The sequence below is a fragment of the Trachurus japonicus genome, chromosome 10 (assembly GCF_045865225.1).
Source record: "Trachurus japonicus isolate A0001 chromosome 10, Traja_1.0".
Lineage (NCBI taxonomy): Eukaryota > Metazoa > Chordata > Actinopteri > Carangiformes > Carangidae > Trachurus > Trachurus japonicus.
Window position 1 is genome coordinate 23,586,880 of NC_140916.1, and position 25,100 is coordinate 23,611,979.

The 25,100-nt window shown below is 40.9% G+C and overlaps 2 protein-coding genes across 3 annotated transcripts; one reads left to right on the forward strand and one right to left on the reverse strand.

The window, feature by feature from the left end:
* Nucleotides 1–360: 360 nt before the first annotated feature.
* gpx3 (glutathione peroxidase 3) lies at nt 361–4,580 on the reverse strand. Its single transcript, XM_085790195.1, has 5 exons — nt 4,463–4,580; nt 2,139–2,289; nt 1,933–2,050; nt 1,280–1,379; nt 361–877 (listed from the first exon to the last, which is right to left on the reverse strand). Exons 1-5 carry the CDS (start codon nt 4,532–4,534, stop codon nt 656–658), a joined length of 663 nt encoding a protein of 220 aa, XP_085646321.1. The 5' UTR covers nt 4,535–4,580; the 3' UTR covers nt 361–655.
* A 1,773-nt stretch (nt 4,581–6,353) lies between these two features.
* Nucleotides 6,354–15,839, forward strand: dctn4 (dynactin 4). Of its 2 annotated transcripts, XM_085790196.1 has the most exons (14): nt 6,354–6,510; nt 7,239–7,309; nt 7,453–7,631; nt 7,794–7,837; nt 8,300–8,407; nt 9,738–9,758; nt 10,283–10,356; nt 11,233–11,345; nt 11,432–11,541; nt 11,643–11,716; nt 12,275–12,329; nt 13,011–13,118; nt 14,189–14,286; nt 14,416–15,839. In XM_085790196.1, exons 1-14 carry the CDS (start codon nt 6,376–6,378, stop codon nt 14,633–14,635), a joined length of 1,410 nt encoding a protein of 469 aa, XP_085646322.1. In that variant the 5' UTR covers nt 6,354–6,375; the 3' UTR covers nt 14,636–15,839. The 2 variants fall into 2 exon arrangements, with proteins under 2 accessions (XP_085646322.1, XP_085646323.1); XM_085790197.1 differs by lacking the exon at nt 9,738–9,758.
* The last annotated feature ends 9,261 nt before the right edge of the window (nt 15,840–25,100 follow it).

The following is a 25,100-nucleotide window of genomic DNA, read 5'->3' on the forward strand; positions in this document are numbered from 1 at the left end:
TTAATCCTGATGTACCAGAGCTGAAATGAGACATTAGCAGAAGTGCACTTTGAAAGGTACGCTGTAATTACTGGCAGTTTTTTTTTTTTTTTTTTAATTATTTTGGTTTGTAGCCCCTTCTCTTTATTTGCTGTAGGCAAAAGCACATGTGAGACTTTTTGTATTTGACTGGCTTAATAAATCTATTCTAAGTGTCTTAATATCTTACCCTGCTCATTCATTTTCATATTGTCTATTTTTTGATTGCAGGACAACCAGGCCAGACAACCACAAATTTGCTAGGTCATGTTAGCCTCCCTGTGATATAACACACACAGTATCAACAACAGCTTCTCACAAATGAAGGTCTGCACATCAGTGTGGTGTTCTCCATGATTTATTGGCAGTAATTAATATTGAGGCTGTAATTGCTAACAGGTCCTGGGGATGAGAAGATGACATGACTCTGTGGGATTGCAGGGCAGCCTGAATGCACTAAAGAGCTGGCCTGAGTCCCACACTCTGAAGAGGCACCACAGAGTTTCTGTTTTCAAGCCTCCCCTTCATTCAACATGCCATCTTCATGTGTCAGAAACTGTTAGCATTACTTCCTTTTACATTTCTACCTTTACTCTACTTATCCTCTGCATTGACAATTCTCGTTGATTAATCTGAATTAATTAAAAATATCCTGTGTGTAACGTTGGAGCAAGAATTTGCGAATGTCAGCTCGGACCTCAGAAATGTTGATGCTTGGGTGCCACCTCATCACGGCCTTCCCGTTAGGACCCACCAAGAACTTCTCAAAGTTCCACTTGATGTCGCTGATCCTCAAAGGCTCCCAGAACAATCTGTGAGTAGGGTCACCGAAGTTGTCTCCTACCGGCGGGCAGGAACTCTGTGTGGCAGAAAGTTACTGTGCTTTCTTTTACATTAAGATAATGATCTAGTCTAAATACAGTACTACCAGCAAGTGAGTAATTTTCAGTGGCTCGAAAATAGTCAGACGCCTGTTTATATGGAAAGGTCTCATTCTGGGCGTATGCTTGTTCATGGGGTGTGAACGTATTTATTTATTGTTGAGTAAACGGAAGCTGCTCAAGTGTAATCTATTAAATTCTCTTTCTCAAAGGTAATCCGATTAGTATGTCAAACAACACCCAGGTCAATTTAAAAACAACTGAAAACAAACATCCGTACACACCATTAGGGAAACACAGTATATTAAACAGTCTACCTCTAATAACGGTGTTCATTTTCTCTTTTAGATCACACCCTTTGTTAGCAGACCATAACTTACCTTAAGGAAGGTGAAAACCTCTTGCTCCCCTTTTCCATTCACATCACCTTTCTCAAACAGCAGGAAGTTTGGAACAAAGCCCTTGCCTGGTCTGACATGCCTGGAATCCAGAAAGAGGGCAGCTTATCATTGGACGTGCCTCCGAGCCCTTCATGGCCTGGCAGCTGCCCTAAATTCACTACAAGCTGAACAAACCTACAGTATTATAGAGGCTTTGCTATGGATGTAAGATGTATGATGGAACCTGAGACATACATTCTGTGTATGAGAGGCCACTAAGAGAAACTGATCTTATTGCCAAAGGATGTTTGCCTTCATTAAATGAAGCTTTGTTGATTGAGAGAGGATTTATTGCAATATTACACATTCCTCTCTACATTCACCTATGGAGCTTCTTATGTTACAACACCTTACAATATGTGCTGTCTTGTGAGAAGCCTGTGAATGACATGAAGGTGACTCTCCTGTTCTCACATATTCTTTCAGCTTCCAGCAGTAGACACTTTCAAGTTTCTAAAAGAGCTAGTATTTTTAGAAGTTTTTTTTTTTTTTTTTTTGTAAAAATCCATATATCTCTGACCTGACTTTAGCTGGTTGGTTTTTCCCCCCATGTCTGACGTAAGAACTGGCACAGAAAAAGAAAGATTGCTTACTTTAAGCCTGGCATGATTTCACTATTTTGCCCTGGTTCCTGTTTGCCAAACTGGTTGCAGGGGAAACCAACAACAGTAAGTCCAAGTGGTCTCATCTCATCATGTAGTGCATTCAATTCTGTTTACAGAAAAAGAAGTAAGAAGTGTTAAGATGGAGAAGCATTTTCCTCACAGACAATTTAGAAACTTGTGGTGCCATTCCTTACCCACATACTGAAAGGTGTATCCTCAGTATGTAGCAACATTGACAACAAGGACACTCTTGCCCATGTAGTCGCTGAAGTTCACGGTGTGACTCCCATTCAGGGTCTTTGCCTGGTATTTGTAAATTGTGTCATCTTTGGATGGGTAACACCGCTGGAGAAACAAACACAGGTCAAAGCAGGTTATATTTGTTTTAATTGGTCATCTGCTTACACAGTTACCCAGTGCGTCCTTAGTGTAGTATTTTTGCCAATAATCACTGGTTTTCTCGACAGATGTGTGTACAAGAAGAACTCCAAAAACCATACACACTTATTTTCCAGGAGATTATTGGCCTGTTATTCAATTTTATTAGATTTATTTATGGTATCTCTGCTTATAGTAGAGTGTCAACAACACAGTTATTTTGACATTATGACGTGTTTGTAACATTTAAGTCATCCACTACTTTTAATGATTGATTTCATCTGAGTAATTTTTGGTAAATAAAAAAAAAATGCTGTTCAACAAACATTTGCCACACACTTGTTTGAGCAGAATATTTCCTGGATGACCTGATGGTCATTCTGTCAGCCTACACCAGTCAGCTTGACCAGTGCTACTTTAACAAACAGTGATGTGATGAAGGACACCTTGTGTCACATCACCTGTGGATGATGGATATTATCAAAAGAATTTGGAAAAATGTCAAATTCACAGCCTAAGTTATTGTTTCATGTGCTGCTTTGTATCAACAAATAAGCATGCATAATGGACAATACAAATAACACTCACCATTTGATTCACTGTCACAAATAACACAGGATAATGTAACAAAAACTCATGAAGTCATTATTATGAACTGTCAAACTTCAGTAATCTGTCTAGTCAAGTAATTAAAATAAAATAAAATAAATCTGCAACTATATAATATTTGATTATTATAGTCATCCCCTGAATGAAAATGTGATGTTTTTTTACTTGTCTCACATGATGAACTGAGTGTCTTTGGGTTTTGCTGTATTAGGCAAAACAAGACATATGAGACATTTTACAGTTAATCTAATGTACTGGCACGTTATTCTGATACTGAAATAATTCATGTTTACAGCTATACAGAAGTCAAATATATTTGATACGAGGGGAAAAAATGGCAATTGAGATAACATCCTTACACAATGAAAGCTTATTATCCAGTTTTTCCTTAGACAAATAATTGCCATGTGCTGTTAAGGCTCTTGAGGTGAACCACACACAGTTAATGTCATCCATCCAGTTCCTAATGCAAATATCAGGAACTTATTCATCAAATGCATCCCTAAACTGTAGGGACAGGTGGAACACTTCCCCTGTCTTACTTCTCATACACTTGTTGTTATGCAGTTAAACCGCTGACATCTGCCCCACTGCATAACACATGCCCAGTGTCAACAGAGCAGGAGAACATTGCGCTTAAAGAGCCAAAGGCACTTAGTTAAATTCAGACTCACAAACCATGCCAGGTCTCAATTAATTTGTTCAGAGTGCGTTATGAGAATTGTCTAAAGCTGTCTAACATCAAGGTCCTGATGATTATAAGGATTGCTTAAAGCACAAGTTCACCTCAAGGCATTACAGGCAAAACTTTTCCACTACTGAAAACAAGTGTGATAGTTGACATACTAGTTGATAATGCAGTGTTAGGAACACATTAACATGGATTAACTAGCCTACTCCTAGTTTTAACACAATGGCAACAAAAGCCTACATGGAGGAAGTGCTTGAACAAAAAAGGAACTGTAACTGTCATAAAATACAATGATAACAGTAGCCTACTACAATGTTTTATTTAGCTACATGGCTTCATCACCAATCAATATTGTCTTTAAGCGATGAAAGAGGTGTGTAATGACCATTTTGGTTGACTGAAGAAACATGGACATAGGAAACAAAAGAGCTGTAAGGATTGTGGTAGCTTAATTAGCCTAATTATTTCAGCTGTGACGAGGAACCTTCTCGAAAACCGTGGATTTAGTGTAGGAGGTGTTGTGACAGCTGCCATGTACCGCTATGTTAACCTATAGGCTACAGTAGCCTATAATATAACCATAATTTTGTTTTAAGTCAAGTTATAGCTGCACAGGTTAGTTGCACCCTCCACCCTGAAAGCTCAATAGGTTTAACATGACACCTGTGTGAACGGTGCGTCGGATGACACGTCGCTTCTATCTCTATCTGTCTGTCTGTCTGTCCGCCTTCGTGCAGTCAACAAAGAGTGTGTGTGTGTGTGTGTGTGTGTGTGTGTGTGTGTGTGTGTGTGTGTGTGTGTGTGTGTGTGTGTGTGTGTGTAGGTATCAACAGGTACTACCTGAGTTAACATGGACTCGGCTGGCCAGGGCTGCAGCAGACCCAGCAGCAGGAGCGGTAAGAAGGACCACATCGTGCCGACCTCCACCGACAGCAGCGACTGCTCTCTCTGGATGTCCGCCCGACCGCTTCTCCCTCGGGATAGATAAAGTCATCTGGCCGGGGGCGGGGTGATCAACACAGCTGGCTGAGATGACGCCCTCTGCTGACGTAAACCACGTAGGCTACACGTTAGTTAATGAGTTACTGAGTGAGAGAGTGAAAGAATAGGCCCTAGCTGTCGCCACATCATCACGACTTTTCTCCTTAGTGTTACAGCAATCACATTAGAAATAAACAAAGTTTCATTGTGCACCAGATCTTTTCCCAATAGCCTAATGGGTGTTGCTTTTTTTTTTTTTTTTTGCAGACTGATAATGATTTTATTATGTAGGTAGCCATGTCAAAACTAATCTTCTCCCTCATTCACCCTCCCTAATTAAGACAATCTGCCAAAAATGAAATAATTGAGTCTATGTCTGTGTGTGCCTGTCACTCTGAGCATACCTGGTGTTTAACCTACTGTGAACATTCATAAACAGCATTCAGCTGAGTTTGGCTGAGCTGGGATGAATAGCTACAAGATGCTGTGCACCACCTTTCCCGTAAAGAAGAGGAATACTGTTGGTTTAATTTTTATTCATGGATCATTTCACCCTTCTGAGATCCACTGTTGCCATGGTGAGCTGGTACTTGGCCATATGCCCTGTGGGTGGCTGACAGGCCTCCTTTCACTCCTATTAGAGCACCGGTGACTATATTTTACAGTGCCAAGATCTATATTGTCTCATAAGGTTCATTTTTTCTGCTATAGCCTAGGTAATATAAAAATGAAAAGGGGGTGTGTTGTTAGGCTGTGGAAGCCAGTGAATCTAAATTAAAGCATCTGGATTTTGTCGATGTGTTTCACAGTGGCAGCATATGCATATAGTTACTGTACTTTCTTCAGAAACACAGTGTCTGTTTATGAGCTCAATTTGAAGCTACTTTTATATCACTTCACTTCTAATGCAAGTCATGTGGTGAGCTGACTGGTAGTAACCTCTGGGTTACACAAACTGGTTCACATGCATCACTGCAGCCTGCAGAAATGGAAATCAGTACTTTTATTGTTGTAATAGCTAATACTTGTGTTCAGTTTAAAATATGAATTTTCAGACACTTGTAGTCACAAGCCCTGGAACTCTAGATTTTCAGGGTATTATAAATTTCATAAAATATGAGTATCTATTTAGAAGTAACCTTAGATCCAAGTGTAACTGTAAATATATGTCTTTATTTATTTGAATTTAGGAAACATCTTGAGTTTTGCAATGGGCAGTATTTGCATTTTCTTTTTCTTTTTTTAACAAGGTAACATTTTGATGGAAAACATTCACAGTTTTTGTACAATGCTAAAAAAAAAAAAGTTTAATCATATTGCAGGAAGACCTATGTGCAAATGTAATGATCTTTTTTATTACATTCATTGACAGCCTAAATTATGACCACATATTGAAATTTAATTACTTTAAAAAGTTGTTTGCTTCAACTCAAGTCCCCTCTCCACTTCTTTACAAAACATCACAGGAGAGTGGATCTACTTTGCCATAAGCTGTGGTAAAGGTGCTTCATGAAACGTCGCTGACATAGCCTACTGCTGCTATCAATCAAAATGTATGGTCATCATCCCTGCCCTTGATGTCTTTCTGTCGCTGTTTTTCTTTCACTAGTTCAGGTTCAGACCGACAGCCTCACTGTCACCATGCAGTTCTGGTGTTGACCACAGGGGGCCGACAGGGAGCACCGGGCGGCCATAGCGACCAGCGGTGACATAAACAGCGGCAGACAGTCAGTGCTGCTGCTGGCCTCCCGACTCAGCTGTACGGCTCAGAGATGGCGTCCCTTCTGCAGCCGGATAGAGTTGTCTATCTGGTCCGTGGAGAGAAAAAGATCCGAGCACCTATATCTCAGCTCTATTTCTGTCGCTACTGTAGCGAGCTGCGGTCTCTGGAATGTGTGTCTCACGAGGTACGTTAACGTTTTCCTTTACTGCGCTCCGGTGTTGACGAGCTAGCTGCTAGCTTCATCTAGTCGGCCAGCGGCTACATTGTTGTTAGCCGGCTAGCTGGTAGCTTTGACAGGTAGGCGGGATTAGCGGAAGTTTCTTGTGCGTTCTATTGGATAGGCTGCCTGTCAATCACGGCGGTCCGCTCATCTCATTGGCTGCGACGATCTAACTTCCGTTGGGGGTTAGCGTTATCCACAGAACAGGCTAACGCTAGTTAGCACTTGCAATCTTTCGAGTTTAGCGTAAAACAACCTGGTTAGTTCACATATAAAGACTCTGAGCGGTTTATCCGTGAAGTACAACATTATGTTTTTACTTTGGTCCACCCCAGCTAATGTCTTCATCGTCAATAACCGCCTGTTAACGTGGCTCACAGTTATGGACACCACACCCAGAGTGATACAGATATTTATTCAATAGCAACTTCACATTAATAGTCTGAAGTTTTTCCTTGTCATGTAACGCTTTGTATGAAACACAGTGGGGAAATATATATTCAGTCCCCCTCCCTCACTGTTTTTAATAAATGGCAACAAGGTAAAAGTCAATCTTGTTTTGTTGTACTATGTTGTAGTAATAAAAGCTCTTTGACAATTTAACAATTTTGAAGCCAGTCAAAAATGAAGTTTAAGATGAGGATGCAGAGTTTGGCTGACTTCTTTCTCGCACCCCTGTCTCTGGTGAACAGGTGGACTCCCACTATTGTCCAAGCTGTCTGGAGAACATGCCGTCTGCAGAGGCTAAACTTAAAAAGAACAGGTGAGACTTTTGTGCTAATACATTGAGAAGGCTGGTTACCTGTTCAGGACCCGTCTTGGTCACTTTGTATTTATCAAGTGGCATCTTGTTTATGTCAATGATATCCTCCTTTCATCCCTGGCTTTCTTTGTGCTCCTCTGTAGGTGTGCAAACTGTTTCGACTGCCCATGTTGCATGCACACACTGTCCACGCGGGCCACCAACATCCCATCTCCTCTGCCCGATGATCCTACCAAGACGGCCATGAAGAAGGCCTATTATTTGGCCTGTGGCTTCTGTCGCTGGACCTCCAGGGATGTGGGCATGGCTGACAAATCAGTTGGTGCGTGCTCATATTTTGTTAACATACTGATGTGGTCTGAATTATTAACTTAGGCATCAGTGTTAAAATGCTTTATTATGTTAAAGTTTTGTTGTAAGGAGCTACTCTTTCACTATGACTGTCTCAAGTCTAATGTTTTGGTCTGTTGTACTTTAACTACAGCCAGTGGAGGATGGCAGGAACCAGAGACCCCTCATACTCAGCGGGTAGGTTTTCCCCTCTGGTCATCTCTCGAGTTGCTCACATGTTTCCTGATCATGCATTGCTTCTTTCTGAATAGATGTGTCTCAGAATAAGCAACCCACAGATAGCAAAAGTAAACTGTGCAAACAAAGTGGCTGCTTAGGACACAAATGTGGCACAAACAAGTCCCATTTCGTTTTTTGCAACTTTTCCAAGTGGTTGTTAAAACAAATTACTCCAAATGCCTATAATTGTACCAAGTCTTTCAATGATTTTGTGATTATAGCTGAATAACATGGTTCAGTTTTCCATATTGCAGAAGTTAAATTATAATCTGCAAACAAATTGCTTTGCAGTAATGTCCTCTTGGATTATTGTGTTACTTTATTGGTTTACCCTTGCCCAACTTGTCATGTTTCTTATCTTATAGAAAATGCTTTAATAATTGATTGCCAGTTTATGAATTGAATTTTTGTCCCCCACAGATCAACAAGCTGATTGAGTATTACCAGCAACTGGCCCACAGAGAGAGGCAAGAGAGAGACAGGAAGAAGTTGGCCAGGAGACGACAGTGCATGCCTCTGGCATTTTCGGTACTCTGCTCCAATTCAAACATCCATATCTTCTTCCTAACCCTTAACAGCTGTTGTCTGTCTGTTATTTGTTATAAAAGGTGTCTGTACTTTTGGAAAGCACAGATCAACAATCTTTCAAGATAAATTTGATTCAGATATGTTCCTAACTGAGGGTTCTCCACCATTGAGTATGTGTGAACCATTAAGGATATAATTAGCACACCTGTAACTAAAACAGTATCAGCTGCGGTAATTTTGGTTGAAGTGCAATTTTCACACCATGTCTTTACTTTGGTAGATTAATGTGAACACGCTGTTCGTTTATTAAACAAATGGACATTTTTAAGTTACTTGTGTATATACAGTAGGGAAAATAAGTATTGAACGTGTCAATAGACCTGCATGGTGAGCATGCATAGAGGCCATGGCGGTTAAATGCATTACTCATTGTTTTGTTTTTTTATAACTGTACCTGCTAATTGCAAGTCTCTACAGCTCTCTGTCAGGGCTCCTTGGCTCTTGGACAACTGTTCTTAGTTTTCTTTTGACTCTGTCAGAAGTCTTGTGAGGAGCACCTGTTCGTGGCCAGTTTATGCTAAAATTTTGTTCTTTTTAGTTCCGGATAACGGCACTAAGGGATAAAACGGTGCGTTCAGACACCTCTGTAACTGATGCCATCAGTATGTTCTGCAACATAAGTTTCTGAATGAGAGAAGCTTAGATTCCTCTTGTGTGATACCTTGGTGATGAGAAACGTTTAGGCGTCAACTGGACTAAACTAGCTGATATTACTTTGCACTGATAGGGGACAGGATTACTTTCTAAATACTGACAGACTCCAGTTGCTTTTTTGGCTTTCCATACCTTTTTGCACCTCTTCATGTGTTAAATACTTATTCCCTGTGTCATTTCACTTACTTTCATGACTTGGGTTGTTGCTGACATCTGGTGAAAATTTCATATCAATAGCTCTATTACAAATATATTTTCTGAGAAAAATGTTGATGCGTTCAATACTTATTTCCCTGTTATAAACAAAAAAATAGTCAAAACACCCTGGTGTGGACATGGTTCTTAAGCTTGTTGGCACGTTTTCACCTTATTGCATTCTGCTTTCACAATTATTAAGATTCAGTAATGCAAACTGGTTTCCCTTATATCTCAATACAATTTAAACACCTAAGCTGTGATCCCTGCTGTTGTTTTCCATAAGCTATGCAATTCTGTTGCTGTTGCATGTCACCAAATGCCACTAATGTTTGCTAAATTGCTTTGGTTCCACCTGTTTCTTAATTCTCTCTTTTTTTCTTTGCTTATGCACTCTGATATTTTGGTTTTTACCCCCCAGCAACACACTATTCATGTGGTGGTGAGTTGTACTTTTCACAACTTGGGTAGTCTCGTCTTTACAGTTACACTGTCATCTCTTTATTTAATGTCCTGTCGAATATGTTACCAAGTGACCCCACAGATCACATGAATGTTTCTTTGGGTAAATGAGACCAATAACCACACAATGGGAGCCTTCATGTTAGTTAGAGGGAGAAAAGAAATACAAGATTGTGTAACCAGACCAAAATATTTGTCATACTCATTAAGGCCTAAACCCTCAGTCTCACATAGTTGATTCTTTCTCACTGTCCTGGGCAGAAAGGCTCCTGTTACCGTCTGTTACCACAAGACAGATGATACAGTATATATTGTTGTTTTTGTTATGTCTGTATTGTTTCTTTCCATTTTTGTGTGTAGAAGTTATCCTTTAAGGTCAAGACTTTGTGTTAAACGTAGTCATGTAGACAAATAGCTGTAGCTACAGATTAGGTCATTTCATAAATGGTTTTAGTCCTCCATAATTTTGATGTCTGATCAGTTTCCTCCCTCAAATTCACTCAGGAAAAATATGGCCTTGGAACCAGACTGCAGAGGCAGAGACCTGGAGCTCCCATATCAAGCCTGGCAGGCCTTTCGTGAGTGCTATTTTGTCTTATAATGGGAATCACTAGTGCTTAAACGCCATACACACAACCTTTTTTTTCCTGGGTAAAACTTAAATTTAAAGGATAACTCCCCCGGGTTTGCGTGTTTCAACTCATTAACTACACATTGTGTATGTGTATATATTATCGGTGACTGAGATAAATTGACTTCTAACCTTCCAGCACCCATTGTTTCATTAATTTCAGAGTGTCAGGAAAATCAATTTGCAGAGCCTTGAAACTTGGCTTGGAATATATGGGTAATCCATCATAGTGAACAGTTCATCACCCTTTTTTTTCCCTCAGAGTTTTCATCACCACCTTTTAGTAATATGGTTGATAGCAGGGATCATTTTTAAATCTATACTGGAATGCATTCAGGTATCCTCAACATATGAAAATTGATAATTGGCATGGTGTTCGTTGTCAAATCCAGGAGGTGAGTGTAAATCTGGCAAAAACACCATGAAAACAATACAGTATCAACAGAGGTTGATGTTGAGTGGTCAGGTCTAAAATCTCAGAGGTCAGAGACTCTTCACAGCTGCAAAACCATTTAACTTTAATGTTTATTTGACCAAAAAAGAAGTGGATTTCCTACCTCAGATATGTTTCAAATCTCTCTTCTGAAAATGCTGAGTCATAATGTACTATAAGATATATGTTAAATGAATGAGAGTGAGTCAATGTGTTATAACCCCTAAGCCTAAAACAACCTGTACCATGAATTGGGATATAATTGTGATCTTAGTTTTGAAAATGTGAGTCTCACAGCATTGCAGTGTGGTCAGCATTCAGTTTACATTTAATACCATCTATATAAGACATACCACTGTTGACAGCACTATTTGTGTATCTGTCCACTAGCCTTAAAGAGGGCGAGGACCAGAAAGAGATCACTATTGAACCTGCACAGGCTCTTGATGAAGTGGAGCCCCTTCCTGAAGATTGTTACACCAGGCCCATCAGTTTACCAGAGGGTAAGTTCTCTGTTCAGAGCTTGTTACACAGTAATTCTAACTTATGTCGCTCTAATTGAGGTTAAGTTGTATCCCTGCCCCTGCAGTGACCACACTGCGCCAGCGGCTTCTGCAGCCTGACTTCCAGCCAGCGGGGGCGTCTCAACTCCACCCGAGACACAAACACCTTCTGATGAAGCGCTCGCTCCGCTGCAGGGTCAGTAACACTTCAGGGTTTTACTCCTCTGCATCAGTCAAAGGTTTTTGCTTTTATGTAGATCACATTTAGATAATAATGTTTTTAATTTACTCTTTCAGAAATGTGAGCACAACTTGAGCAAGCCAGAGTTTAATCCGACTTCAATCAAGTTTAAAATTCAGCTGGTGGCTGTGTGAGTATTGGTCATCACGTCTACATTGTGTGCTTCCATTATGTTATTGAACACTTTTTTTCATTTAATTAAAAGTCTAAATCCTGCCTCAAGGCTGATGTAGTTTAATTAGATTAGCATGTGCTCAGGAAAATGTTCACATATATTTTAATATTAAAGACATTTAGTAATTATAAATGGTTTTTACTTGAACTCTAATTTATTTTGATAAATAAACCATCACATGCCTGGCAATATTTGAAAGAAATGCTTTTCAACCAGCACTAGCAAAAATTGCCTCACTGCATATAGCCTACATTCAAAGGTCAAGAGTTAATTTCTTTTTCCTGTAAATGTGAGTTTCCACTGTACATGTACTTAATAATTTATCTGTTTTTCTTTTCCTCTGCTATGATGAATTTGCCCCATTCTACATTGACTTGAGTTTTTTGTTAAAGTAAAGACAAAGCTGTTTTTATTTGAGCTTTTGATGAATGTGGTGTGAATGTACTTGCTGAGTGCTGTGAATATGTTTTGAGTGTTACAGTGTATTGATTGGCCCTCTGCCTACGTCCACAGGAGTTATATCCCTGAAGTGAGAATTATGTCCATTCCCAATCTCCGGTACATGAAGGTCAGTGTGTGCTCTGCTATAGGGGACATTTCTTTTACATGTTTTACTCATTATATTAATAATCTTAACCATTAACCTCACTGAGTCTGTGACATACTGTCATACTGTCTCAATTTTTACTGTCATACTGTAAAATGAAGTAGGTATGAGCCTATGCCTGTGTGAACTGCTGTATAAAGGACCATTTAAACACAATGTACCTATACAAAACAACACTAAAAGAATACACAAGCAGTTCACAATATCAAAATTATTCAAAGAACAAGATTATAAAAGTGCTTATACACAAATTTTTGAGACCAGTTGTGCAGTGCATGTAGGTGAGGGTGTGTAGCTTTAATCTAAGACTGAGATGTGGATTGGATGTGAGAGATTGCATCTATTAATACATGTTATGAGCAAGTGTGATGCCAAGAGACTGATGTACTGCAGCACAGGCTGGGAAGCATTTAACCTTCTTAAGAAGCTGTTTGTTAAAACATCCCTGATCAGGACAAAACGCTGCTACCCATTCCTCCCTCCAAGAATCCTCTGGTCCCCAGGCGTTTGCAGAGGTAGAAAGGCTGCCTTTTGTCAGCGGTCAAAGGAAGAGCCGAGTGTTGCTTTAAGCACTGCCATAACCTTTTAAGTGAATTCAGCCAGAGTTGAAAGGGTTCAACTTGTCTTTTCTACTCTACTTAGGAGAGCCAAGTGCTGTTGACTCTGACCAACCCAGTGGAGAACATCACCCACGTCACACTGGCCGCTTGTGAGGAGGAAGATCCCGATGACATCAACAGCACTGCCAAGGTACTTGTCTCTAGTTTCAGTCACCTGTCATGACTGCAGGTCTGACAGCACAGGTGGGAGTACATCTGCCCCACAGGATGGCCAGATGTCAATGAATGGAGCCAGAACTACTGGAGAGAGCATCATTTCTTTCCTCTTCAGTAACATGGCACAAATTGGCACAATTACAGATTGTGGCAGTTGCTCACAACCTGCCTGTTACCAAATATTAACCTGTCATATTGAACAGTATTGCAACAGTCCAACCAGTGAGCTTCAGAGAGTACAGGGTGGTCAGCTCCATCAGTTATTTAAGGAATAATTAGTCTTCACATCATCTCATATGCATAACAGTTGGGTTTTTTAACCTCCATCTGTCAGCTGTCACACGCACAGAGTGCCATGTTCCTGTGGAAAAAAATGTACGCTGTGTTGCCAGCAGCTGCTGCGAGGACCTCAGTGACTACGGGCTGTTTGTCTTGGCCTCTTTAGTGATGAAGTCATGGGCCAGGCTGGGCAAGGAAATGCTCCTGGCCAAAACAGAGCATCTTCATGACCCATTTCCATTCACGTTATGGCCAACCAAAATGTGCAGTCCTGTCATTCTGCTTGACCTGATATTCAAACACCTGGAGGGCAAAGTGAACTGCATCAAGCCACGCACGGTTGACTTCATCGACCTGCTGTACCCACGGCTGGGTTCACGCACCCACTACACATGTATTATGCATTTCATTTCAACGGTCTGTAAGTTTTAGGGATGCCCCAATCAAGGTTTTTTCTTTCTTTACCTACCACAGATACCAATATTGATTACCTGTAAGTGAGATTGTCTGATAACAGTATTTTTTTTGCAGTCTTTGCAGATGTTGTATTTTGTATCAATCCCACACATTGTTCAAAAGGCCGACATGTTTTTTTGCACATTGGTATATTTAATACCGCACACAGCCATAACCATAGGTGATTGGTGACGAGGTGCTACCAGTCACATATTTGAATGAAAATCGGCTGATAGTAATAATCAGAAAAATCCCCCTCCTCACAAAGTCTGGAAAACCACTAAATGTTCAAACCATATTTGTGCTCAGGTTATAGTACCCAGCAAGGAACTAGTCTTGGCAGGAAAAGATGCTGCTGCTGAATATGATGAACTGGCTGAACCTCAGGACTTCCAGGATGACCCAGAGTAAGTACACACACACACACACACACACACACACACACACACACACACACACACACACACACACACACACACATAAAATCAGTGGTGAGTGTGCAGGAACTCCTTACCTGATTTCTGTCCTCCCTCCAGTGTTGTTGCCTTCCGGAAGTCCAACAAGATTGGTTTCTTCATCAAGGTGATCCCTCAGAAAGAAGAGGATGCAGACGTCACTGTTTCAGTTAAGATCAAACATGATTTCCGCAACCTCGCGGCTCCCGTCAGGCAGAGCGAGGAGGGAGGCGACAACACTGCTGAGCCCATCTGGCTCACCCACCACGTGGAGCTGAGGCTGGGACCCCTCGCTCCCTGATCATGAGTACTCCAGCTACTTTCAGACAGTCCCTGAGTCCTAGCGTTGGGTTCTTTGAACTACCGGTAATTTCTCTCAACTGCGGGATTTATTTAATTTTAAAATGATTTCTGATTCTGCTTATTGATGTGAGAATGATTAGAGATATTCTTGGCATACAACTGTTTTCAGAGAGTTTAGATTTTGCTTTAAGTTGCATCATTAAATACATTGTAAAAGATCCAGTGAATGAATGATGGCCCCCTGTGCTGCCCACTTTATAAAACTACGTGAAGACGTGTTTAACTGCAGACCAACTGATGCATAAGTTGGCTTTGTGATGTTGACTTTATTTCAGTGTTCCTAAATGCAGTGGCAAACATGACAATATGCTGAATCTCACTGCATTATTACCCTCCTCAGCTGAGACAATGTACCATCTATCAGTAAAAAGCACTTACAGGAAACCAAACCTGATATGTACAGGTCATTCAATTACCACATTTGCTGTTGCTGGAACATGAGAAAGAATATTTCACAATGTTACATACAGTGTTTTCTCCCAGCCTATCTCCACATTTAAGATTACATTTTCTCATATTAAATGCATCAGTGGGTTATGTTCAAAGGTGAGATTGGTGTTGATATGTAAACGGTTGGGAATGAGTGGAGTCCATGAGCAGAATCAGAAACCATATCTGAGAACAATCCGAACAACGCCCAGCTGTGCAGCACACACACCTCTGCGCTTCTAGCTTGTGTATCCTCGTCAACATCCTTTTCTGCAGACAATAGTATGGTATTAACTCGCATGCTTCAACTATAGTAAATATCACACACGTTAGACATTGTCATCCCAGTTACTGATCCTGTACTGTTTTCGTATCAAAGAGGTTTCCTCGGGTCGAAGGTGATACCAGCCTTTAATTTTACTATTGTCTGAAGTCTCACAGTAACTGTTTCTGGCACTAAAGAGAGGATGTATAGTACGCTCTGTAAATTACATGAAGTGTTATCAGTTTAATGTGTTGAGACACTATCATTTTTTTCTGAATTAAAAAAAAAACAAGTATCTTCTTGGTTTGTAGACATCACTGACCTCTCGGTCGGTGTGTATCGTAAGCTGCTGTTCTGTTTGGTCTCAAGTGTGTAAACTTAGTAAAAACAGAGCCTTACAACACAGTTAATCTTCTGTACCGGCTAATAAAATAATGTGATACTGGAACACACCGCTTGGTTGTTGCTGTTTTGTTTTATTTGTTTCTTTTATCTGGAGTTGACATGACTTTTGAAGGAGTTAGGATTTGCTTGCCATGAGTTGTAGTTATGTGAACTGTATGACGTGCACTGGTGTGCTTTGTGTCATATTCATACTCACCACAGGATGGCGCTATAGGCAAAGAGATTTTAGATGGTTGGTATTAGGAGCACACAGGGACATGCACTTTTCCATTGAGATCTTGAATAAATTTACAAGCAGCAACAGTCCATCTGATAATAGTAATGTGTTTGACTGCTAAAGCACAAGGGACTCCAGACAACCATCTCAACAGAAATCCAAGCAAAGCTGGATCTTCTCTTTTCTTTTTCTTTTTTTTTTTATCAGGATGAGTCATGAGGATAAAATGTCTGTCAACAATAGGAGTAGACAGAAATGGAATTTGTACTCTGAAAGACACCATTTTGTATTTAGCACATATCAGTTTTGTTCAGTGATGGCTTGCACACATCGGCCAACAGTTTATTGCCTCTGAAGAGGCAGATCAGATATGTGTGATGCAGGCCGGTTGCAGCTCTCCAATGAGGCTCGTCTGCAGTGTAAACAGACCCACTCTGTCTGGGTAATAAAGCCATGATTTTCTTTTATCTTCCACTGATATAAACAGTGCAGAAGAGTGGTCTGTGTGAGAGCCATAAATCATTCCTTAAGATGAGGTAATAAAGCACACATGGGGTGGGTTCACACCGGTGAAACAGCCCAGAATCTCACTTCAAGCACAGCTGATGATAGCAGTAGCTGACTTCCAGTGGTGTACTCTGCATGCACTTACTTTTTTTTTTTGGGGGGGGGGGGGTGTTGCTGCCTTGCTGGGAATATCACATTTTATTAAAAAAAGATTAACATTTGCTACTCTGAACTTATATATTTATTCAAGGTCGTAATTTAATTTAGATGAGCAGAGGAGACAGTGATTGAGGATGACTGAATTTCATACAGAATATGGAGATTTATGGAGTAACTTTATAAGTGACTCGTGAAAAGACCTTGAATGATCCCTCAAAAACCCTATCTGGAAGTGAAATTCTGGATTCCTCTGGCCAGGATAATATTTTCCTGGATCAAGACTCAAATTATTTCATGCTCAGCATCAGCAATGACTTACTTGCAGAACCTTATACAGTGCTGTAAACAGCAGAGAAATCTGACCTGTGACTATGTTATGAGGATGAGAAATTAATATGAGGGCTTTTCAGCTGCAGTAAGTAAGTAGGTTACTCAAGGACTTCTTCGTGTCACATCTCTCCTTTCCTCCTCCTCTGTTTTCCTCTTTTGAAGACTAACCTCATTATTTATAAAGACAGAGCCGGCCAGCCTTGACCAGATGAAAGATTCCTCACTGAATTACAAGTTTAACTGCACCCAGGACCTTTTCCACCATTACGTCATCTCCCAACCACCCACAACTCACCCACAGAAGTTGACAGAAGCAAGCAAGAAGAGAGGAGAAAAGCTGCACCTCAACAGAGGCAGTAAATTCCCTCCAATCTAATAACTCTATACGCACTACCTCTCTCATGGGTCAACTGTCAGTGTGTACTGTACATGCATGAGGATGAAGGGGGTGTTTTCTCCATTAGTTTCGTCAGGTGGATAGATTCTGCCAATACACTCCTCAGAGGAGTCTCCATTTTCCGCTGCTTATGGACCACAATGGTTTGGATGTGTCCTGCTCCTGGGCACAAGGAGGAGACGTACAAAAGACCCACGAACTCTTTTGATTTACATTCCCCCTTTCTTTAAGTTGAACAGTAGGCCTGGAGGTGCCCCGAGTGATTAATTGCCTCCTTCATTTTCTGCTCACCAGACCATCATCTGGTTAATTAGAGGTAATTGATGATGTCTACCCGCATGAATAACAGTAGTCATTCGGGCCTTCCGAAGCTGGGGAAGCCAAACCTGTGAAACCTTAGCTTTTCAGGAGGTGGAGAAAAAAAAAACTCTTACTCCACTAATGTTCTTTCTGTCATTTTCTTTCCATTTCTCTCTCATTTCCTCTCACTTTCGCTCCCGGTCTGCATGCAGACAGCTGTAGGTACAGGGTGGAATGTTGACTCTGGAGGCAGGGTTGAAATGATCGCTCTGAGAAAGTAACTGACCCTCGACACCTCCTCTGAGCCCCCGTCCAACAGAGATGCAGAAGACTGCAGGCCCAGCATGCACTTTCATTTAGTATTTAGTATGTAAGCGCCCTAAGCTAATAAGTGAATAAGCATATTCCACCAAAAAGCTTTTTTTTTTTTTTTTTTAACAAGAGCAGATTTCACAAGCATTTACACCATGCGCATAGTGTTCCTACTGTAAAGATCACCTTGGGCAGTAAAGCTGCCAATACTGAGTCATGCCCTGGCCTGAACTTTCCAAAAGACTTATCTGTGCACAGACACATAATTCTAGGCACAGGACATGTTGCCCTGAAAGATAAATGACACTAATTTATTTGCTTATAATAGCAAACAGAGCGAAACTTGAGTTCCCCTGACATTTATTGAAAAGAGTCAGACATTTCTGCACCTGCCACACTAAGATCTTAGTTCAGTGATACCCGGCACAGGATAATCCTCTGTGGTCTACAAGTATCCGCCAAAACAAGGTTCATTAATTTCAAAAATGAATTACTTGCCCCACAGAAATTCAGCCACACACCAGCAATAATACAATGTTCAATAAATAGAGGATTTCAATTAGGGTAACACTTGTAATAGAAGCACTATTGTTGTCTCACTGTGGACGGTATAGCCAGAGGCCTCTTGAGCAGCTAAGCCCCATTAAGTCCTGCTGAAAGTGTGCTGTCAACTGAGAACGTGTGGATAGATGTTGAAGGCAGAGGTGGCTGGTTTTCGCTGTACAGACGTCCCAGGGCATGCAGCCAAATCCACAGAAGCCCAGCCCAACATGACCCACCACCACACCACACTACAAATACTGTATATCCACATCCAGTATACACACACAAATTCCCATTACTGAACAGCACTGTATTTCACCCAGGAGGGGCTACCTTAAATCAATGTAGAGAATCAATGAGGACTTCATTGGATTTATAGTGCAGGAACATGAAATGTCAAACTGTAGATGTGGATTTGCTTTGGACTCTATCAGTGGCAAGTTTCACAGGGGTGAGGGTGAAGAGTCCCTTAGAATGATTCAAGACAATAAAAGTCCCACACAGATGGAACTTACAAGCCTGAAAAGTAGAAAATGCATTGATACAGATTGTAGCCTATGCTTTTATATCAACAGTGTGTGTTTTTACTTGCAAGATCATGGCTTCATAGCCTACCAACTGAGCTAAACACCACCCCAGACTTCATACACATCAATCTTGTTACAGAAAGTCTCCCATCCTAAATCGTTGCTCTTTTTCAAATAAACATTCACCACTTCAGGCCCTTTAATCCTACTTTAATGAGACTAATACAAAATAGAAAACAATGACCAAAATATGCATTAACTTAATTAACACCATAACCTGTGATGTGGGTTCATTCATGATAACAAAGAGTCGGTGAACCACAGATTTAAAACACAAGTAGGGCTATTTCCATTCACGTAGCTACTGTAGGCTACATGTGGCAGCCTAACTCTGCAGCTTCTTGCTGGTGTGTTTGAAGGATGTTACTATAGCAACCTCTACTAACACCCTTGCATGGTAGTTGTGGTTTTAAGTGCCATATGTAGGAGGCTGTAAATGAAAACCAAACCTCCCTTTTTGCTGTCATTTCTATCTCGACTTTTCTTCTTCTAAAGTTAACTTGCTAAACACGTGCATTGTAAAAAAAAAAAAAAAAAATTCTGGATAATGACCACAGTCATGTAGCTACAACAAAACCCATAAATTATGAAGCATGTAATTCAAAATTTTATTACCGACAGCATGCAGACATAGTATTTTTTTTGTAACAATTATTATTCTCCTGGCTAGTTTAGAGATTCAACATCCTGCATAATTAATTGTCTCGCCACTAATGCAGATCCATAGATGTGGGTTGAGTTAGTCATTCATTCATGCATTATTGATTGATTGATTGATTGATTGATTGATTGATTGATTGATTGATTGATTGATTGATTGATTGAAGTCCTAAGTGATGTGGATTTCTAGCTGCACCTGTCAATGCACCGAATTAATGAGATCATCATCTGTAAAAGAGTTTTATAGATACTCAGGCTCAGCTGTGGAAACAGAGTCGGGCTCCAGATCCCTCAGGACTGTCGGCAGACAACACAGGCCTAATTTACGAATCGCCGTCATGCCCGTGGAATTTAAGACAGATTGTACTTCGCTATCCCTGCTAAAACAATAAAACAAGGATCATGTATGACATTGAGATGAGATCAGTTTGTGTGATTTGGGAAGTATAACTGTCGTCAAAGAGGGTGTTTGTCATTTCAAATTTAAGCTGCTTTTCAGTAGGTTTCATTCACACAGGATTTACAGTAACTTCACTTTACACTGAATAGGCTGAAGGTTTTGTGTGTTTTGTACTCTGAATTGCAGATGCTCCTCTACACTGTGATAGGGATCTGCTGGCTCTTACATTGTTTGTACTGAATTCATTTCCCTCAGTGGGACGGATTGTTATCTGGGCAGGTAAACTCCATTTTGAGTTTATATAATAATGTAAGAGGCTGTGTCAAAAGAGCTAAACAGATATACATGAAATGAGGCCTGATAAGCCTGACAAGGGACTGGAGACGACAGTCACTGGTGTCTGAAGTCCACATTTCTAAACATTATTTACAGAAGGATGTCTGGTGTCTGGGGGCTCTGGCTGCTGTTTATCTACAAACTGGACTTACCTAAGGAGTGTTTCACTATGAAGACATCCTAAAGCAGTGTCAGGTCTTGTAACTGGGTGACGTTCCTGTTGGGAGGATATGGTTTGACTGGAGTTGTTGGCTTTTGTCTAAACTATGTTGTTCTCTTTAATTTCCTGTTGATGGGGCTCACAGATTTGATTTCCTGCCTACGCGGGGAAGATAATCTTGTTGACAGCCCTCTGACTTCGGCGGGGGGAGAATTTCACTTCAGCAAGCCACAATGACTTTATCTAAGATCCCCCTTAACCCACCCCCAACCCCACCACCTTCACTGTTGGAAGACAGGCCTCACAAATCTTTCACATCTGTTGTTTGTAATTTGATCATTTAGTTTTGAGAAAACATGGTAGGAGAGCGGGTGTGGGACAGAGTCAAAATGTGGAACAGAATCAGCGCTGGCCTGGTAGAAGCAACAACATTTCTTTAAATCACTTAAGTCTGATAATAACATAAAGCAATTTTTACAACTACATCTGACAACAACATCTTAATAAAAATCTGTTCTTGTCCATGTATGTCACTGCAAAGTAAATTGCAGTGCAGCAGAAATGGCCTGGTCACAGGGTAGAGGAAGGTTGAAGAATAATGAAATTAGAAGACGGGAATGAAGCGAGTGGTCCTGAGGGAAGAGAGTCTGTCTTCAAAGGAGAGGAATATTTTAGTCTGAGACAAATCTGATGCATCTGTCTCTCCTTTCCTGTCATCCTCTGATTAAGGTTGAGACTCCACTGTACTGTAAGGGCTCCTCACAGGAAGATACACGCACTGGGACTTACATGTGTGTCGTCTTTCCATGTCAGCAGCTGTTAACCATTAAATGTGTTAATGGTATTCAGTGGGTAACATCCCATCTACACCAACGTCAGCGTATTAACAGGGCTACGAAATGGAAAGTCACGACAGAGTACAAACTGCACACTGTTGCTCACCCACAGCTACAGCTACAGGAGAGTAATCCATGCTGCAGTAGTAATACACCCCTGACATCTTTCCATTTTGCCAGAGGATGGATGAGCTTGACCCCTGAGTTCTTGACCTTGTTCACCCCGCAGCAAGAGCAACACATTCCCCACTGGATCAACATCGCTCTGTTCAGTGTTGGAAGACTTTTCCTGAATGCTGAGAGCAGGACCACCTGCAGGGTGAAGTTTCACACAGATCAGAAAATTTTGCGTTTCTGTAGAGATAACTCTTTAAAATTGAGGGTATGAGTAAAACAACATGCGTCTGAGGTGGTTTTGAGTGTGGGTGTAAGCTTCAGGACTGCATTGACCTCATATTTCTTGTGCGGCTTGCACAACACCGTTAGCAGGAACTTGTGCCAGCAATCGTCCAACATGATCTGTTATTAAGGGCCTTTTTTCCTCACTTCACTGAGTTCCTAAATATTTTCATGCTGTGGGTTATCATAACATGACCTCATTCAAATCTAAACAAAGCATTCCTTTTCCTTCAGCGCAGAATACAAAATCATCTATGTCTCTCCATTCTCCCACTTTACTCTCCCTTTCTCCCTCTGGTTCACAGCTATTTTTCTTCACTGTCTTCTACTTCCCTTTATTTGTTTGACTACCTTTTCATTTGCCCATACCTCCCTTTTCTCTCCTCCCTGGTCAATCCAGCCCCTTAATTAGAGGAGAGTAAAAATAAGAGTGGAGTTGCTAAGCTTGTGAGTTTGGCAGGCCAGGAGTTGAGCAGACCAGCTTTGCTGCCAGATGAGAAAACCTTTCGGGCACATTTGCCAGCACATAGCCTTTAAGTGGGTCACGAAACTGAAACCCAGGCGCAACATTTTAGTGCTTAAAACAGCCCTTTGGAGGATAGAGAACTCCAGGACCCAAGCAGAGGGTCAAATGTCCCCTCAATCAGGGCCCGAATCCCAGACACCTCGGGGACTGTGGTGCTGAATTTATTAACAAGCAATTACACAGACTTGATCACCTGTGGGCTGGAACAGGAGAAGGTGGTTTTCTTGAGTCAGCCTGCGCAGGAACTTGGTACTGCTGGCTATTTGTTTTCTAATTTTCTTATTCAGCCCTGTAACTGGATAGGCCCAGATTGCTGCCGCTGGCTAGATTGACAGGCACGTATTTCAGGCTGTTTATATTTGGTTGTGTCTCCAAGGATACTCTCATAACCTAGGCTACATGGCTGTTATGTCAATACCTGATGAGATTACAAACAACACTGCAGTGCCAAATATCTGACTTAAGGTCATTTTTGACATACATTTTTGTAATTGTGTGATTGTTTATGCTGCACTTGAGGACTTTTTCAGATCCTGGGCTCTCTCTTTTTCTTACAAGCCAATGTTTTCTATCCTGGCATCTCCAGCAGGAAAGGAAATAATGTGTTATATTCAGCTACAATTTCTTGTATTATGACAATATGAGTTTTAGTTTTACAGTCAAATAAAGTGAGCTGAACTCATTTCTTCTTGGAATATGATTTTCAACCCAAAACATATGGGTGTGCAGTTTCTACAAAAAGAGGTATTTGTCACTCTTTCGCCACTTGTTTTAATGACTTCTGTGGTGTTGCCTTCCATTACTAAATGTTTATGAGGGGAAATATGGTAGAAACCAAACTGTCAGTTAACCCTGGTTGTAGCCAGTAATAAAGACTTACAATTGGAAAGCACACATGATGGTTACCAACTCAGAGCAGAGTGATGGTTTGGATTAAATCCCAGAAGAATTGTTTCTATTCTTTCTTTGATTCTGTGGACAATATTAACATCGTTGTGTTTCATTCATTGTTGAGTCTTTATTGACTTGATTGCTCACATTGCCCGTATTTAGTCCGGTAAAATAGTTTGTCATGTATGATGTTCCTTGTATGAGGGATACCACAGTTAGCCCAGCTCCATCTGAAGGTAACAAAGTCAGCCTACCACAACTTTATAGCTGTCCAACACTTAATACTTTATATCTCCTTCGTTTAACCAGTACAAAAAACAATGTGTAGCAGATTATAGAACCAGTAAATAGTCTGGAGCATACCTCCAGTAATAAAACTACAGTCTTTACAGTTGTTGTTGTTCTTTTTTTGTTGTTAAACACTTTAGTTTTCAAAGTGGTTGATTTTGTAACTTAGACAAAGCTAGCCTAGCTGTCTCCAGCCCATGCTAAACAAAACTAACCAGATAGCTGTAGCGTAACACCGAACAGACAGTTAGTGCTCAGCGCCAATGATCTCATCTTTCTCTCAGCAAGATAGCTACTGAATAAGCATTTCCCCAACATGTGTAGCAAGAACATTTCAGTTTGGTGGTCCAGATGGGATTTTTTATTGGCTCCTGAACTTTTGATAAACTTCACCTCCTCTTTAAGCAACTTCTTCAACATTAATTCCCCAACTATTTTTGGTCTGCATGAAACATTAGGGTCATGAGACATGCTGGACCTAGTCGAAAGTCTGAAAAATAAAGACCCACACATCATTCAAACCTTTGCTCCAAATGTTTGGCAGACTAGTGTGGGTTACTGTTTTCCTGAAATGGAGTCTGACCTAGCCTGTGTTAGACAGCTCTGAGCAGAAGGGAGGAGGAGGTGGACGAAAGGAGGAAGAGGAGGGGGAGGAAAGGGTGTTGTGGGGGATGCTAACAGAAAGAGGCACAGTACCTTCCTATTCATGCTAGCTGGCAAAGAGATGGTCAGGAAGTGACACATGGAAAGTGCTGCTATCATACCTAACACGCACCTATTTTATTCTGCCAGCTACCACATCCTCATGCACTCCATCTCTCCTCACACACAAACACACAGACACACACCCACAATCTATCATCTCAGTTTAACTACACACCCTGTGTCATCCTGTCCAAGTCAGTCTGGTGTGTCATGCATGCATCCATCACCTCATCTCACCCGTGAACACCGTTCACATTCAACTAACCTCTCCATTCTGTTAGGAGTGTATCTCTTGGCTCACGGGTGTAGCTTTTAGTAAAATGATTATTTGCTACTCCAGCTTATGTATCTCTGATTGTACCGTAGTACAGTAGAGTATACTGTTTTCATTCCTTCACCTTTTAATAGGTTCCCGATGTGCCGTGTCTCTCGAAGTTTGCAGTTGGCCTTGATCAGACCAAATCTAAATTGATTCAGAGAGTAGCTGGATGTGGTTTTCACCAGGACAGCCCTCCACCCAACTAATTTTCTTGACTGGGAAAGGAAATAAAGGGCAGTCACATGGCATCACATACTGCTGACATCTGTTTCTGCATCACATTGAATAAATCTTTTCGTATTCGGCAGCCATGACATAATCTAGATGTATTGCTTGCCATCAAAGTCAGCATCTTCTGTCTGCTTTGATGTCTTCCATATCATTTTTGGCACAACAGCTGCTACGACTTGTCTGATCGGAGAGAGATGTTAC

What these genes read in the sequence shown, in the direction of transcription:
- dctn4 (XM_085790196.1), top strand. Translation starts at nt 6,376, where the DNA reads ATGGCGTCCCTTCTGCAGCCGGATAGAGTTGTCTATCTGGTCCGTGGA. An exon ending in TCAAGCCTGGCAGGCCTTTC is followed by an intron (nt 10,357 to 11,232) that starts GTGAGTGCTATT and finishes TCTGTCCACTAG; the next exon opens with CCTTAAAGAGGGCGAGGACC. An exon ending in GCCCATCAGTTTACCAGAGG is followed by an intron (nt 11,346 to 11,431) that starts GTAAGTTCTCTG and finishes CTGCCCCTGCAG; the next exon opens with TGACCACACTGCGCCAGCGG.